Genomic DNA, 15,119 nt, shown 5'->3' on the forward strand with positions numbered 1-15,119 from the left:
AGCCAACCCCACATCCACCTGCTCCCGGCAGGAAGAAGATGGGGTGCAGCTGCAAGGACGCGAGCGATGGTTCAGCACACCAGTTTCTGAGGCAAGCAGCACCCAGAGGACTTTCCTGGCCTTTTGTTCCCCAGCGTGATGGACATTTGTCCTTTTTGTCCACTAGCATCTACCCAGTTGGGTCTCCAGATACACAGCAAGATCCCACACCTGCTCTGGCCCATGGTTTGTTCAAAAGCAGGAGGTGGGACATGCCCTGCTCCTTTCCTCCGAGGCCACCAGTCAAGGGGTATGTACAGACACATGTTTCAGGGCCAGCTTTTGTGCCCTCCCCCCTTCACCTGACACACCAGAAGGGGACTCACCTTGGCAGCCAAAGTAATTTGCATTCTCCATGCTGAAGTAGCCATCCTTGCACGTTGAGCAGAACTGGCCACAGGTGTTTGGTTTGCAGAAACACTGCCCGTCGCCCTAGGAGAGAGCAGGCAGAAAGAAGAGCTTGTTCCCTCCCGCTGCTCGTCATGGCTGAGCCATCCCTCAGCTATTTGGGTCCTAGTCTGGGATACTGGAGGAGCACTTTGAGTTTCATGCTTCCTGTGCGTGGGTGGGCCAGATAAGTGCAATTACCCAAAAATGCAGGCAAACAAAAAACCAGGCATCCTGGGCCAGACACAGAAATATTTAGGTGCCTAATTTATGACAGGTCTTAATCCTATGTTCTCATGCAAGCACAGATTGTGGTGCAACCTTTGAGAGCTCAGCGTCAGGACAGGCTTCTCCAGCAGCAGCTGCTGGAGACAGAGACAAAACGTTCCCAGCACAGCACAGACTGGGAGGTGCCCAGAGGCAAAGAGGAGCAAACTCACCTGCTGGCACTCCGCGATTCCGCTGATGGTGCCCTTGGTATCACACTTGCAGCCTGGAGAGGGGGAGATGAACAAGAAAGCCAAGAAAAGCAATCAGCACCTGAGGAGAAGCCTGACGGGTGACAGTCCCCAGCACATCAAAGGACACCGACTAGGACAAGAGGAGCTGGGAACTTGGCTAGCAGGGGGTAGCACTGCACGAGGGCTCCCTTGTCATTTTGGGGCAGTTACTGTTGCAGACACAGCTGTGGAAGACATTCAACTTTTCTGCACAGCAGGCCATGAAAATCTAAGTGTGCAATCTCTGCAGGGAGGGCTGAGAATGGCACAACTCACTGCACGAGCCCTGCGTTCTGTACCAAGCAGAAAGATTTGGGCTCTAACCTCTCCCCCTCCCCAGACACCTCTACCTTTGACCCATGTCTCACTGGGAAAAAGGAAGGAAAGCTATCACATCTATCCAGCAATAATGATCCCCACAGGCTTAGGTGTGAGTCTTGCACCATTACAGCACGGAAGGGGCTTTTTGAGGCTGGGCATGTGCCATTTCCTTACTCGTGCAGCCGTAGGGATTCTCCGGAGTCAGGTTCCAGTACAAGGGCTTGCATCTGTCACAAGCTGGGCCTTCAACGTACGCCCGACACGCACAGGAGCCCTGGAGAAAGGGAGGAGGAGAAAGGAGCAGGTGAGGACTTGCAGTACAGTGGCTGGACATGGTGTCTGCTACCCTTGAGTGGACAATGGCTGTTTTCCTGAAGGAAGGATTCATCCCAAAGTGAGAAAAAGGTTATCAAGTGAAAAAATGACCCAAGCTGCTGGCAGGTTCATTTGATACTCACCGGGGCCAGTGAGGGATCTGCAGTCATCAACCCCGCAGGGTTACAGGAGCCCACTAGAAAAGAGAGGCACAAGGAGGGATTGATAAAGAGACAGCTCACACCCCGGCTGTTCCTCGAGGTGGTTATTTCTTCCTGACACAGCTGCTGGGGAGTGACATGCCCATTTACCAGCACCACACCACGTCCCAGAGCAGAATCCCTGCCCCAGGGAGGAGGGGGCTACCTTCACAGTGTGGAAATCCATAGGCGCCTGGCATGCAGCTATCGCAGCGCAGTCCCGTCACTTTGGGCCGGCAGCTGCACTGCCCTGTTTCCTGGTCGCATGTGCTGTGCAGAGAGCCCTCCCTGGAGCACTGGCAAGCTGCAAAAGAGGAGAAAGCAACTGCTGGGCCTGCAGGGCACAAAGGCTCCTGCCTTCAAGGCTTCCCACCAGCAGCCTCTTTTGTCTGCCTGACCTTCACCCAAGCAGTCAAAAGCACAGGTTATAAATAACAGACTCATTCTTTGATTTAGTTAAAAAAAAAAAAAAAGGTAAGAAAAACAATGCTTTTCACATTTTTATCACAGCCTTTCATCTACAGTGAGGTGTTATTTTGGTGGTGGGGGGAGTTCTGGTTAAAGAAAAGGGAACTGCATGATCTCACCCCCAAAAGGTCAGCAACCAGTGACGGATCAGACCCTACAGAAGCCTAGGCTCCTAAGAGCAGCATCCAGACGTCAGTGTCTGCCCTGGGGCTGTTGAGGACGGGCAGCAGGTCTGCATCACCAGACACAGCCATGGCACTGCCAGCAGCTGAGGGCAAGGCAGGGCAGTGGCTCTGCAGCTTCCTGTATAACCCAACCTGCCTGCTGCGAGTGCACGGAGAGATCCTGCGGCCCTATCGCGTGAAAGGTCAGCAAGCTGTCGGGCAGCTCTTGGGAGCTCCTCAAATCCCTGCTCTGATGCCAAGGGGGGAGGTTTTAAGCTGACGCCCTGGCCTGGCACAGCAAAACACTGTTAATTAAGCTATAGATTTAAAAACAAACAAACAAAAAACATGTTCTTCTCCTCTTTCCTTGCCATGACTCCTCTACAGCTCTGCTATCTGGATATTGCTGTAGGATATTAAAAAAAAAAAAGACTACTGAATTCCTGCGAGACCATTTCATCCATGTCTCCAGCCTCTTCAAAGGCATACTGCCGGCATCAGCATTTGCTAGGAGTGCTCTGCCAGCTGGCCGTGGCTCAGGCATCCACATTTAGTATGGTGCAAGAGGGTGATGATGCTCTTTTGTTGCTTCAGGGAAACTGTATCACAGATTATTTTTTAATGAGCAGTAAATTCTTGCCGGGAGACATAAGAGTACATCTGGCTTCCAGCCGGACTGCCGACGGGGAGGGATAGAGGACACTGCCCAGAGCTGCAGAAGGCTATCCAGAATTCCTGGGGCTGCAGGCACCTGCCACAGGCATCGCTCAGCCCTGGCACCAGCAGGAATGATGCAGCACCCAGGGAATCTGCTGTGAGGCTCTCACCATGCCACCTTGAATTTGAGGCTGACTTGAAACCCCAAATCCTGATCTGCATTGTTCAGCCCGTTGTGCAACTGTACTCCAGCTGGTTTCAGCACAGTTGCTTTGCATTGGCATGAACTAGGGTGGAGCAAGCCCTGAAGAGCCCAAATGTGTCCTGTGAGCCATGTCTGAACGTCTCATGGCACCAAAATATAATCTGAACACGTGGTTTGAAACTGCTGGGAAAACATCAGCCTTCTCAGACCCCAGGACAGACAGATGCAACTCAGCAAGTTTTATGTTCATCTGCACACACTTCTTCCAGAGAGAAAATCTGACCCACAGCTGCTCCTCAGTTCACACTCTGTGGGTCTGCTTCTTCAGAGCTCCCTGGTACAGAGGCCATATATCCAGACTGGGCTGTATCTCCAAACCAAGCAGGCAGACCCAAGCTTCTGCTGTTAGTGACAATGAATGAACTGGGGGAGGCAAAACTGCACAGCCTCTGGGAAGCACTCCTTAGCAATATTTACCCATTATAAAGCACACCTATCAGGTGGATAGCCAGGTGAACTGTACACAGGAAAACTGATCCCTGCTGCAAGAGCCAGCTGTATTCGTGTATAACCCTTAGACATGGATTATGGACAAGAAAACCATTTCAATAACAACAGCAGCAGCTCCTCCCCTAGGATCCTCTCCCAAGGGTGGCTACTCACGTGTGCAGCTGGGGTAGCCGTAGAAGCCCAGGGCGCACTGGCTGCAGGTGTGCCCTGCAAAATTCGCCTGGCATCGGCACTGGCCAGCTGGGCTGCAGTTGTTGTCCACTGCACCTCGGGAATCACAGGAACAGGCTGCAAGAGCAAGACTCTCGGTAGTCTGAGGGAACACATGAGCTGTGGCCAACCACTGCTGCTCTGAATTGCTGCTCAGTCCCACAGGAAGTAGCTATTTCCATCAGAAATGAATTAATTTCTTAATTCCCCAGAGAGACGGGGAATACTTCCATCAGAAATGAATTTTCTTAATTCTCCAGAGAGATGGGGAATACTTTAATTTACAAACATAGCCATACCAGGAAAATGCCCCTGAGAGGTTTTTACAGCCAATTCAATGTTCCTCAGCAGTTTAGTAGATTAATGCAAAGAGAGACAAAAAGGCAGGAGCTGAGACACCAGGTCACAGACGGGTTGGGATAAGGAAGTGTGACTGATAAAAAAAGCTTTGTCCTCCAGGCTTTGGCACGATCCATAACCTTCAGAACAAGCCTGCCAAATTCATAGTGCAAATCACATGGGTTTTCATTTTGGGAAGCACCAACATCTGAGAAAAGGCATGTTTTTTGGAAGGTGACAGGCCAGCAGGAACTGAGTGCTAACCCTCATTAAAACATCCCACGTGAATAACAAGAATTTGAGGCACGCTCATGCGACATGCACGGCTGATGGGTGCTGAGCAGGAAGCTGGGATGGCTTCTCTCCTCTGTGTTCAGCTACACATCACCTCACTCTGCCATGAGGAAACCCCAGATGGCATGGAGCCAGCTTGTTCCTCTCCTGAGAGGTGTTTTGGGGAGACAAAGCACCCCGTGCCTTTCACGGCAGCACTCTGACATGTGGACATCCCCCCCCTCTTCACCTCAACGCTGTGCTCTTACCGTAGCAGTGGGGGTAGGAGTGGTGCCCAGCGCTGCACTGCTCACACCTTGGCCCGGCAAACTCAGGCCTGCAGAAACACCTCCCGGAGGAGTCGCAGCCTCCCGGCAGCGTCCCGACAGCGCTGCAGCCGCACACTGCAAGAGAAAACGTCTGCTCTGCTCTAGGAGTACAGGACAAAGCTCATGGTAAAATGGGGCTTTTTCTAAGGCTTTCAAATGGGCATGTAGGTGCTGCCCTAAGTGTTCAAACTGTTGATCTCTGCACATTTCTGCACATCCTCCAAAACGCCCTCAACACCACTTCTGGTATTCCTTCAAAACCCTACCTGCAGACTGACTTTGCTGTAACATCTACCCTAAAGCTGGCAGAGGCAGACTGCTGCTGTCACCCTGACTGCCACTATGCAATCCTTGATTTGTGCTCACTTTTTGGCATCTTTTTTCCAGTAAATTATCTGTAAGCAGGGCAGAGACTGCCTTCAGACAGTTTTTGCTAGACCTGATGCACTCTGATCCATTTGCAGAGCAGAGACACGCACACCACCCCCCAGGCCCCTGGAAGGACGGATACTCACGCTGGCACAGCGGGTAGTTGAAGTAGCCGGGAGCGCACTGATCGCACGAGTGCCCTTCAAATCCTGTTCGACACAGACACTGTCCTGTCTCGCTGTCACAGGTGCCATCGTACTGACCGGGGCCGGAGCACTGGCAGGCTGGAAAGCAACAAGGACACTAGTTAATTAAGCAGTTACTAGTTAATTAAGTGGTTTTTCTTCGTAGGAAAGGAACCAAGCTGCCTGTTCTTTTGGGGTGGAAATGCAGCCACTGGACACACCACAGGGGACACGGCTGACAGTTAGCATGCCCAGCCCATAGCTCACATCCCTACGGAATTTCTCAAGAACACCCCGAGGCTGGATGGACACTGGAGGGTTAGGGCTGGGTGGAAAATACCAGCAAAAGTCCTGGGAATTTGTCACTTGGAAGTAGGGCTGGAGAATTCCTCCTCCCCGGCACAACCCGAGGATGGGGAGAGGCATGCTTCTCCCCGGGAGGGAGGCCAGCAGGGGGAGGCTCGAGGCCGCTAACCCAAAGTCACTCACGCTGGCAGCTGGGTCCGTAGTGGCCTGGAGCGCACTGGTCGCAGTGTGTCCCCTGGAAGTTGGGTTTGCACACGCACATCCCCACCCGAGGGTCCTTGCGACAGGCGTTGCCTTCCGTCCCACCGGCATAGCAATCACAGTCTGCAGGGGGACACAACAAGCAACAACACAGTGCTGTCGGCTGAACTCTGTGCCCCAGAAGTCAGGGAAGGGGTTGCAGTGAGAGGTGACAGCTTAGGTTTGCCCCCTAATTTAGGTTTGCCCCCTAATAACGTTCCTATCAGATGCAAATGTTTTAACCAAAGCCAGCTCAGCCGACCAGCACGGCTGGCTCAGAGGGTTGCAGGGTGATTTGGAAATATCAGCATCATGCAAGGTGCTGACCTGCAACAGGGCAATGCACAGGGCAGGCAAACAATGACTGCACAAGCCCAGGAGGCTGATTTGGTGCAGCACTGCCCAAGAGCTGTGCATGAATAACCAAACTTCAGCTAACCAGGGTGGGGTTTGGGCTTCTTCTCTGGCCACTCTGTGCTCAGCTGCATCTGAGCCCTTCTTGCTGTCAGGGCAGGCTGGTGCCCTGGGCCAGCAGCGCTGAGGCTCTCAGCCAACCCTGCCTCCTGCAGCAGCACAGGGGGACGGGCTGGGGAGGGAAGTGCAGAAATCATCCAAGAACCAGAGGAAGGGGGAGGCAGGGAAATGGGAAGGGACATGAGAAGTTCCAGCTCAGGAAAGAAAAACCTGCCTGGAAGATACGGAGTTTAAAATATCAGAAGGAAGGAAAAGGTTATCTCCAGCACGCTGGGGAGCATGAGACAAAGGAGGACTCCGTGGGAAAAGAAACAAAGTAAAGACAAAGGATGAGATCAACTGAGAGGGGCGATCATCAGACAGGAGGGAGTTGGAGGGGAGTGTGGATGAGGGCATAGGTGAACACTGAAAACAACACAGGAAGCAACACAGAGCAAGCAGCCGTCTGTGGATGCTTCCCAGGAGTTTGTGCACTTGTGGCTTTGTGCAGCAGGGCTGTCAGCGTGGACCCACTGTGCCTTCCTCCACATGGAGAATGCAGAAAATGCAGGTGTGGCACAGGTACAGGTGTGTACCAAAACCCAAAGATTAAGATCTGGGAGAACACAGCTCGAGTTCCACCTCACCCACAGCCCCTCCATGGTTTTAGGGTGTTCGTTACAGAGGGGGACATCCCCACTTGGCCTGGACCCACAGTTACTTTCCCCTACAGCTGTCTCCTCTCTCAGAACCACTCTGTTTCAGGGCTGTCCCTTATAACGTACAAGTCCAGTAAGCTGAAGACCTGATCTCGCATTACGCAGCGAGGTATAACAGTAATAACAGCAGGGTTATTGCCAAAGCAGCAAGGAAAATTGCAGTGCTTACTTATTATCTGTCCCGCAGGGAGCACTTGTTCTCCGGTATCGTTGTAAGCGAAAGCTGGAACAGCTATTTGGAGAAAGAGACACCACACAGGTCATCGCACACACTCAAAGAAACCCTATCAGAACAGCAATGGGTTGAGGGTCCCAAAACTGAGCAGGCTGAATGTGAAACACGTAACGAAGTGCAGACATCCCACTATATAAAAAACAACTACAGCCATTTCAGACCCGGGCTCTGGAAAGATGTCTTTCTCCAACACAGAAAGTCAGCGGTCAGACTCTAGACAGACGGGAAGTTCCCACTGACTACAGGGAGCTGGGTTCAGCTCTGCTCTGTTCCAGCCTCCACTGAGGCCGAGCACAGCTCCATCCACACCAGTGGGAACCACTCCTGAGACTGGACTGCCAATGTGGTGTGAAGGAAGGACATCTAAAGAGCAGCCACAAAGAGAGCTTTGACCATTTCTGCACCCGCTGGGTCTGTGAGGTCCCAGACCTGGCCACCACATGGCCTCGCTCGCTGTACTTACGGTAGCAGTGGGGGAAGTCGAGGTATCCCTCGGCACAGGCATCGCAGCGCTCCCCGGTGTAATTGGGCTTGCAGTAACAGCGGCCGGTGAGGTCCTCACAGGTGCCATCGGTGAAGTCAGACTCGCAGTTACAGCCTGCAGGGAGGGACAAGCAGCAGTGGCCATCACTGATCAAGACCCTTGGCAGCCACAAGCACAGCAGGGGCATCGCTACGACACAGAATATTTGCAAGAGCCCCCACCATCCGATACGAATTCCTTCCAGAAATAAAAGGAGCGATTTTGAGAGGGTCTGGCTTAGAGGCACAGCCAGCAGTGGTTTGTAGCTACTGGCTGAAAGGGCACAGAGACAGCAGCTAAGATTGGATTTCCGTGGGGGTACAGCAGAGGTGACAACACAGATTTAGGTCACTCCAGCCTTGGACACACCACCACTTCTGATTTCATGGGTGCTGCAGACACATACAGGCTGTGTGTGCACACACACTTCCATGGACAATGCCAGCTGCAGCAGGAACTGCCCATGTGGCCCCACTTCTCATGGTGCTGACTCCCTGCGCCAGAAAAATCTTTCATGCCAATCCCCAAACCACCCTCCCCAGCGTCACCAAGTCCAGGAGGGTGTCTGTAACCTGTGGAGGAAATCACACTCACGATAGCAAATGTATGGAGAGTCGATCGGGTGGTCAGGGGAGCGGTAGTATCCTGGGATGCACCTCTCACAGTTAATGCCAGTGGTGTGATGCTGGAAGACAGGGGGTTACACGGGCATCAGTTCCTCTGCCTGCAGGACAGGATTCATGCTCATCTGCCAGATTTACTAACAGCTCAAGGGCCCAGAGGGAGCAACTCGGGAGTGTCAGCACATAGACCTAAATTTGCTCAAAATTCCATATGCTTGTTTGAAAACAAAGCATTTCCTGCAAACTGCATGCTCCCATAACTCCAGTCTGAGCTTCATGTTCGTATCTGACCTCAAGCCCGTTCTATTTGCTTCAGATGGTAAAAATGTCTTGACCACTTTGGGCTAGGAGGATGGGAGTGACCTGCTTCTTCCCAACAAGATTGCACAGCTAAAATGGTACTACAAGGGGACAGCGAGGGATCCAAGCGTGTTGGTGTCATTACTGCTGCATACTCCTTTCATCTATGGCAAAGAGAACAGATTTCCAGGGAGAGACCCTAATTAGTATAACAGAGGGAGTGTAAAGGGGTTGGCAGAGCTGCCAGCAGGACTGAACTCCAGGTGTGACTGCAGAAACACACACACAAGGATCTGCAACAGCCTTTTCCACCAGAGCCCCTCAGGCCTACCTGGCAGTCAATGCAGACACCTCCCCCTTCGTATCTGTCTTCACGACTCTTGCTGGCTTTGTGGCGATCCACCTCGGGGTCGTAATAGCAGTCATAGGCGTGGCCATTGCAGTTGCAAGCTGAAAATACAGAGAGAATTTAGCCAAGTCATCAGTCCTTGGAGGTCCTTCTGTCACCAGCTGGATCTCAAGATATTAACGCTTCCTTGTGGGTTTGCTATTGAATGGGTTACATTTCCATGAGGAAACTCGCTTGAATGCATCTGGGGGAACACCCAAGCTTCCACAGATCTTCCAGTTCAAAAGCACAGAAGAAGCAGCTCTTTCACAAGGTCTAGTTTAAAAATGAACAAAAAAAAAATACACAAAAAAAAAAACATGACGGCAGGCACAAAACCAGAAGAAAAATATGTGCAGGCGTGTAGAGACGAGAAAGAGAAATTACCCAACTTCGGGGCCTCAAGTAGCCTGGCTTAGAGGGCAACATTCTTGCTTCTTTTATCCCACCCAGGATGGAGGTGAGCTGTAAAGTTCAGCCTGCTGTCTCTACTAACCCACAAGAATAAGATCTAACTGTCCTTTGCTGCCCTGCACTTAAAAGAGATCGTGCAATGGAGCTGTGCTCTGTGCTCTGCATTCCCAGTGCTGCATAAATTCCAGTGTCGGCGTTTACCAAAGGTTTCTCCGGACAAATAAAGATGTCCTGTATGTAAACAGACCCAAACGCAATTCATCTTGGAGACAGAATTGAGCAACGAGACTTGCCTGTGTGAACCCTTGGATATGGAGGAGGAACTGGAGCGTGAGCAGAATCAAAGCCCCGTACAGACCTTGCGGGCCTCCCTGTGCGAGCCTCGACTAAACAAAATTAACCGTCGTGTAAACTCTCTCAGCAGCGCTGCTCATCTACGCTGCACCCAGTGCTACACACCACAAACCACACGATTTCGGCGAAAGACTTCGCTGCGCTGCAACGCCGAGGGGCCGGGGAAGCGTGGCCAACCTGTGCTCTGCAAACAGCTGGGAGAAGGAAGAAAAAACCCGGCTCCAACTTACGCTGGCATTCGTTTGCGCTGTCAGCAGTGGCAGGCTTCCACGGGAACTGGTTGAAGCCTGGGCAGCAGCGGTCGCAGGACCCTCCGCAGGTGTTGTGCTGGCAGTCGCACTGCAGCCTGCGGGGGAGAGGAGCGAGGGTCAGCCGAGCCACGTTTTGGTAATGCAAATATTTTGGATAAAAGGCTTCTAAGGCATTTTTCTTACTTCTGAGTTTCCTTTTTTTTTTTTATTGGTGTGGAAGGAATAAACGAGCCCGGAGCCAGAGAGGGATGGGGCCACGCGCGTCCCATCCGCTCCGCCAGGTGTACCTGTGCTTGCAGAGAGGAAGGCCAGGGAATGTGAATGAAGTCTTTTAGCAGACGCCAGCCCACGCTCCCTGTGTAATGCACCTCCTGCTTCCCCAGCCAGCACGGGCAGGGCTGTGCTGGGTAAACAGGCGGCTCCCGAGGCGCCGGGCAAGAAATCTCGACGGTTGACCGACGGATCTCATCCCTGCTCAACCACGGCACTGATTCATTAACAGCAGTGACATCATCTCCAAAACCTCCACTTAGCAGAAGGCGATCCCCATCCAAAACAAATGCTTTCTGTTGTATTAGACTTATGGATAATACAGCATGTTCCAGCTTTTATCTGTGCAATTACTCATTTCCCCTCAGGGCTGGCCTGCCACTCCCCTTCTCTCCCTCCTCCACTGCTTTTCCATTCAAAAGCAGCGTTTAAAAATAAATCTGTTTTTTAAAAAACATCAGGCACAAATGGAGTAGTGATTCCGGATGAAATACAGAGGTGCAGACACACTCCTATGGCTGCAGTGAGTTGGGAGTGTTGTGTTTTCCACCTACACAGATTTTGAAGATGTGGGACCTGCAGGCATGCGTACAGTGAATAGCTAGGCAGAGGCGGCAGCACGGGGCAAGTGAACTCATTTTAATGAAATATGGAATGACATGAAAGTCTGGGAGAAAGTTCAGGAGTTTGCTTCAGCCAGAGAGGATGAGGCAGCTCCCACCTCTGCTCCCAGCTCCACAGGCAGCCCTCTCCTTGCAGATGCCATGAAATGCTCAGCTGCAGTCGGCTCTCTGCACACTCATGCCCTGTCCTTATCCACATTTTTGGAATGAGCCATGGCCAGGAGAGTCCAGGCAAGAAACCACATCTCTTAGGGGCTGGCTGGAGTCTATGTGGCAGAAAGGAGCCCTGAAACATCCACTGCAAACTTTGTTCTTCCCATGTTTTGGAGATCCAAGAGGGAGACCCAGAGAAAGGCAAACATTGGCCACATCTCTGTAACAAAACCACCCACAGGCCTCTTTCACCTGGCTGACCACTGCCCAATGCCTCCGAGGAAACAAAATCTTCTGATGCTTTTTTTCCATGGCAGCAGCTGGAGACTAACCCCCAAATATATACGTGTTGAAAAAGATGGTCACTGAGTCAGGGAACTTATAAACCTGCTGAGCAGTATTAATCTCCCTGGCAGGAGGACATGGCTCCAGCCATGCATCCCAGCTCTTTAACATCTGAGATGTTTGAAAGGCATTGGTTCAGTTCCCAGAAGGCGAAAAGATGGCCCTCAGTGAGTAAGAGGCATGTTTCAGATGAAGAAGGAGCTATTTATTTACTCTGCTCTACAGAGTTAGCAGTGACCTCTCAGAGAGCTCATCTATCACGGCAGCTTTACTGCACCTTGTGTCGGGTCCATGCTGCTAATGAATTATGGAGGAACGTTCACAAGCTATAATATTTACATGTTTCATTGATTGAATATATACAAGGAAGAAGAGGGAGCGGCTGCGTTCACATAGCACACGTATTTCCTGGCCATCCAGCCGTAAACATAAAACCACGACCTTCCCACTCAAACTGATGCTCAACAACTGCGTGTGAACAGTCTGCAGAGAGTGTGTGTGTCACAGCTGAGAGTGGCACACAAGCGCTGCTGTATCTGGATTGGGCCAGAACATCACACTGGGGTCAGGAAAAAGTGCCCCTTTCTCTAACTGCTCCCAATTAGATGAGGGAGAGAGAGCCACCGGCAAAGGGACTCACTGGCTGCACAAAGGTGCCAGCACACGGGGTGCTTTCCCTTCCAGAATGGGAAAGAGCAAGCTAGCAGTCAGGGTAAATCCAGCAGGGGAAAGCATTCCTGACTTCCTCCCACAGACCTGTTTTCTGAGCAGCCAGGCCTCTGTCTTTAAATACCACCTTGCTGGTTATCTTCAGCATCGGGCACAGAATCAGCAGCAACTCTCTCTGGTTGTCTTTCCTCTTGCTCGTATGTCTGTGACGGAGCAATGAAGGTGCAGAAACAGCTCTTATCAGGCAGAAGCAGAGCGCTCGCAGGGTCCTCCTGAGCTCACATCCACGGCAGCTGCATGTCAACACACGGCTCCTGCCCGGGCCCTCAGTTTGCAACATGCCGAGTCCTTGCTGATACTTATCTCTGCTCGCAGGGTTTGCCAGGAGCAAGGTCTGTGCCTGATCCTGCTGGTGCTCACCTTCACCCAGGAGAACTTTACTTCCCAGTGCTAAATTCAGCCCGTTTGACTGTAGTGTAAATGGAGATGGGTGTAAAAAGTGCAACAGACCCTTCAGGGGGCTGTATCTGCCCTTGCAGCACAGGGCCTTGCACACACACACGCTCACGCCAGATGTGCTGCCAACATACCGTGTCTGGAAGTGCAGCCTCCGTAACTTGGCACTTGAGAAAAACTTTCCTAAGCTGGATAAACATCATCATTTATGGCCAGGAAGTCAGCTCACGAACATGCTCCATCATGTCCTAAAATCTCTGCCAACATTTCTAGCTCACCTCACTTCTATCAAAGTGCTCATCCTGCCTTTCTGGGCAACGGGAACAAAAAGCGGGCATGTGCTGGAGCGGGAAGTTAAAACGAGAGGCAGAGACCTCCCAGACAGGCTGAGACATAACTGGGATTTTTAACAGGGCTGGGCCAAATCACATTCCTTGCCTCCCTCTGTTTGCATTTCCTTGCCCTTTCGCCGTGGCATGTCGGCGTCTGAGGAGGCAGGACATGTGCAGCAGACACCCCGCGCCTCCCACTCGGGGTTCTGGACGAATGACACAGTCCTGACAGCTGAGGCCGAGGACACGAAGGGACGGCGTGTTCCAAGCCCCAGCTGCCCCTGAGATGCCTCGGGTTGTGTGGGGTTGGGGCAGGTATTGCTGTGCGGGCCCCGTGCTGTATCGGGACGGGAGCAGTGGGATGAGGCCCGGCAGTGCCTGCCTCAGTGGGAAGGCTGCACACAGCTGCTGCTGAAGCCTTGGAGAAATAGCAGGGCTTCACCAATTACTTGTTTTCTCAACCAAAATGCTGCCCCTGTATCATATTTCCGCTGACTTCTCTGGGCTTGCCAACAGGGTACAGTAATGCCATGAGAAGCTCTTTGCCCAGTTTCTTTGTCCTGACAGATCCCCAGGGGCCTCACAGATGTTGTGTGCTGGCTGTGCAAAGCACCCAAGGAGGAGATGGCTTCTCCTCCAGGCAAGTGTAATCTGCTCTGGGTGAAACACAACAGCTGCTCGCTAACAAGTGCTGCAGCTTTAGGAAACAGCTTGGGGCCTAGAGGGAAGATGCCAAATGTATTCACATGTGAGTGGAGGAGATGAATTCCGGGAGGCAGCACAAGTCATCAGCAGAAGTGGCATCAAACAATGATCCCAACACATCTCTCCTCCCTCGATTTCCCCTCCCTTCCTGGAAAACCCTGAGCCATCAACGTCAAGGCATTTCCATGTTAAAAAATGACTCTGCTCTGGTACACGGGTGTACAGTGCATCCAGCAACACCGAAGTCTAAAACGAAAACAAGGAACCATGCACTCAAATATTTATGAACCTTCCTTTGTCGGGGAGTTAAGCACACTGACGCAGACTTGCTTTTCAATACATCTTTGTTTTAACGCTTAGCAGCTTTTAATCTTGGCTGGGACTCACTGGAATTTTATTTTAGAAGATCCAAAAGCTCTACATGATCCTTATGAGAAAGTAATATAAGCTTCCCTCGTCCAGCTTAATCTACCCATCCCCTTCATAAAGGCAACATTCAGGATGCAAACAGATGGCTAAGACGCAACACTTTCATGGTTTGAAGAAGCTCTTTGGCATTTCAAATTGCTGAGGCGGATGGGAAGAGTCCTATGAGCCAAAATTTAACTGTTTTGCATGCTCTTGTTCTTTGCAAAGAGTATTTGTTTGGCTACATACACAACTTATCTATGGTTCTGTGAGTATAACTGAACTGCAGTCTCTATGTTCTTGGGAGACCATCCACGTATGAGAGCATTGCCCCAAATCTTAAGAAGCCATGTGGGAAGTAAGAGTCTTCTAAGAACGGGTTCAGAACACAGCCCTGGGCTTTGATGAGAAACCTCCTTGTTCAACAATATTGGCTCTGCATGCTCACCTTCCCACTCCAGCACTCTGTCCCCATGGGGATGGCAAAGTCACGTACAGGGAAACCACACCAGGGAGCTCATCTGTCCGAAAGACAGATGGGCAAAACATCTTTCACTTCTGCTACTTTGGCTGAACTGTTTTCTAGCTTGTTCCCAGGACAGAGCCAAGAGCAACAACACCAGCACAATTACGAGCTCAGGATAGGACTCAGGTCACACTGCTGTATTTCATTCGTAGCACAACAATTAAAATGCTTTTACACAGAACTGGTACTTTGAAAAACATACCTGTAAGGGTCGTTGGGGTCTTTGGCATCACAGACATCTGCATGGCCATGGCAGACACAGCGCCCTCCAATGCTGATATCTTTGATGCTGTAGTAATACTGAAGAGCACAAGAGAAGTTGGCCATTAATATATTTATGAATAAGCTTCACAAC

The 15,119-nt window shown here is 51.4% G+C and overlaps 1 protein-coding gene across 4 annotated transcripts in view; it reads right to left on the reverse strand.

Annotated features, from left to right (window-relative positions):
• Positions 1-15,119, reverse strand: part of LAMA5 (laminin subunit alpha 5) — an 85,038-nt gene that overhangs the window by 30,791 nt on the left and 39,128 nt on the right. For all 4 annotated transcript variants that reach the window (XM_068700783.1, XM_068700781.1, XM_068700782.1 and 1 more), the window contains exons 6-20: positions 14,967-15,064; positions 10,257-10,372; positions 9,202-9,320; positions 8,542-8,632; positions 7,888-8,022; positions 7,359-7,421; positions 5,961-6,101; positions 5,433-5,570; positions 4,858-4,992; positions 3,920-4,054; positions 1,929-2,066; positions 1,706-1,758; positions 1,422-1,521; positions 867-919; positions 366-471 (exon numbers count right to left, since the gene is read on the reverse strand). In XM_068700783.1, coding sequence (XP_068556884.1) covers positions 366-471; positions 867-919; positions 1,422-1,521; positions 1,706-1,758; positions 1,929-2,066; positions 3,920-4,054; positions 4,858-4,992; positions 5,433-5,570; positions 5,961-6,101; positions 7,359-7,421; positions 7,888-8,022; positions 8,542-8,632; positions 9,202-9,320; positions 10,257-10,372; positions 14,967-15,064 — 1,621 coding nt within the window. The remainder of the gene's footprint in view (positions 1-365; positions 472-866; positions 920-1,421; positions 1,522-1,705; positions 1,759-1,928; positions 2,067-3,919; positions 4,055-4,857; positions 4,993-5,432; positions 5,571-5,960; positions 6,102-7,358; positions 7,422-7,887; positions 8,023-8,541; positions 8,633-9,201; positions 9,321-10,256; positions 10,373-14,966; positions 15,065-15,119) is intronic.

This window comes from Anas acuta, chromosome 16, assembly GCF_963932015.1.
Source record: "Anas acuta chromosome 16, bAnaAcu1.1, whole genome shotgun sequence".
Lineage (NCBI taxonomy): Eukaryota > Metazoa > Chordata > Aves > Anseriformes > Anatidae > Anas > Anas acuta.